At 50.9% G+C, this 1,204-nt stretch overlaps 1 protein-coding gene across 1 annotated transcript; it reads right to left on the reverse strand.

Moving 5' to 3' along the window:
• Positions 1-12: 12 nt before the first annotated feature.
• On the reverse strand, positions 13-1,002 carry EMH_0093890 (uncharacterized protein; the record flags this gene model as incomplete). The annotated part of the gene is made up of 3 exons (XM_038023131.1): positions 13-65; positions 409-580; positions 874-1,002. The coding sequence occupies 3 exons, from the start codon at positions 1,000-1,002 to the stop codon at positions 13-15; spliced, it is 354 nt and encodes a 117-aa protein (XP_037878985.1).
• Between the last annotated feature and the right edge of the window lie 202 nt (positions 1,003-1,204).

Here is a 1,204-nt window from a genome sequence, read left to right on the forward strand (position 1 = left end):
GGCCGCGTACGCCTAAACCAACGCAGAGCCAACAACTGGGAAGGCAAAGAGGGGCGCCACAACCCCTGCAACAAACACAACAAATCCGTCGCAGAGAAACTCATGTACTCGTACAACAAAATAAACAAACAAAGGACTCTAGGGAAACAAACAGAAATCCCAAGGAACAAATGAACAAGTAGGTTAACAGACTACGAAACAACACATCAAACAAACAATCAAAGACGAAGGAAATGCAAAAAAGTGAGAGCTGCATTGTTGTCTTTCTAGGTTCACGGAGTCAGCATCATCAGTATGCAACTAGCGCATACACCCAACATATTTCCACCGCGCAGTCGTGTAAAAGGGTTAGAGCCTAGGATTTAGAGTTTACCTGTATAGAGCGCCTTTCCGTCCACACTTTCGGACCCCCGTGCTTGAGGAAGTGGTTCGGCCCAGAGCTGTCTCTGTGCAGCTGCAGCAGCTCCTCGAGCTGCCGTGGCTGCAGATTCGCTAAAGGGGTTTCAGATCGGGCCCCAGACCTAAACACAAATGTCGCCTGCGGCTGGGCATATTTGTCTTGCTGCAGAAGCACCTCCACCTGCAGCACAAACAGCAGCAGCAGCAGCAGCAGCAACACCGCCATTACCCCTAGAATGTTCTACCTGCATCATGCGAACGCACTGCTCGCAGCTGTTGGCAAAGTCGTCGAGTTATTCATGTTTCTAGGGTTTAGACTTTTGAATACACATAATACACATATATACACGAATGCTTCATGCGCCCGTAGGCGCAGGAAGGTCCGCAGATACACCTCAACGCCAGTGACATCCAGGAACTACCTACAGACTCCAACTAGGACGAAATATGCGGTGGAAGTGAAGGGCCACGCACCTGAGGGTTCCGCTGTTCCCAACTGGGTAGCAAGTGCTTCAGGTAGAAACGAACGCCACTGCTGCTATAGCCGGTCTCGCTATAGCGCAGGAGAACCTGCTGCAGCTGCCAGACGCCTCTTTCACACATGTTGCTGCTGCTGCTTTGCTCAAGAGAGGCTTCTGTTCAGGTTCGCACACTTGCCCTCCTCCCCTCCATCCCCATGGGGTGGAGTTTTTGTATGTGCTTGCGCCTCGATGATTCTCTAACACGTTTCTATTCGTCTGTCTGTGCGCGTCTGGCTTTATCGCCTGTGTCTCTTCGTCTGTCTGTCCGTCTTCGTCGATTATTT

Source organism: Eimeria mitis, genomic scaffold, assembly GCF_000499745.2.
Source record: "Eimeria mitis Houghton genomic scaffold, Emh_scaff8137, whole genome shotgun sequence".
In the NCBI taxonomy this organism is placed as follows: Eukaryota; Apicomplexa; class Conoidasida; order Eucoccidiorida; family Eimeriidae; genus Eimeria; species Eimeria mitis.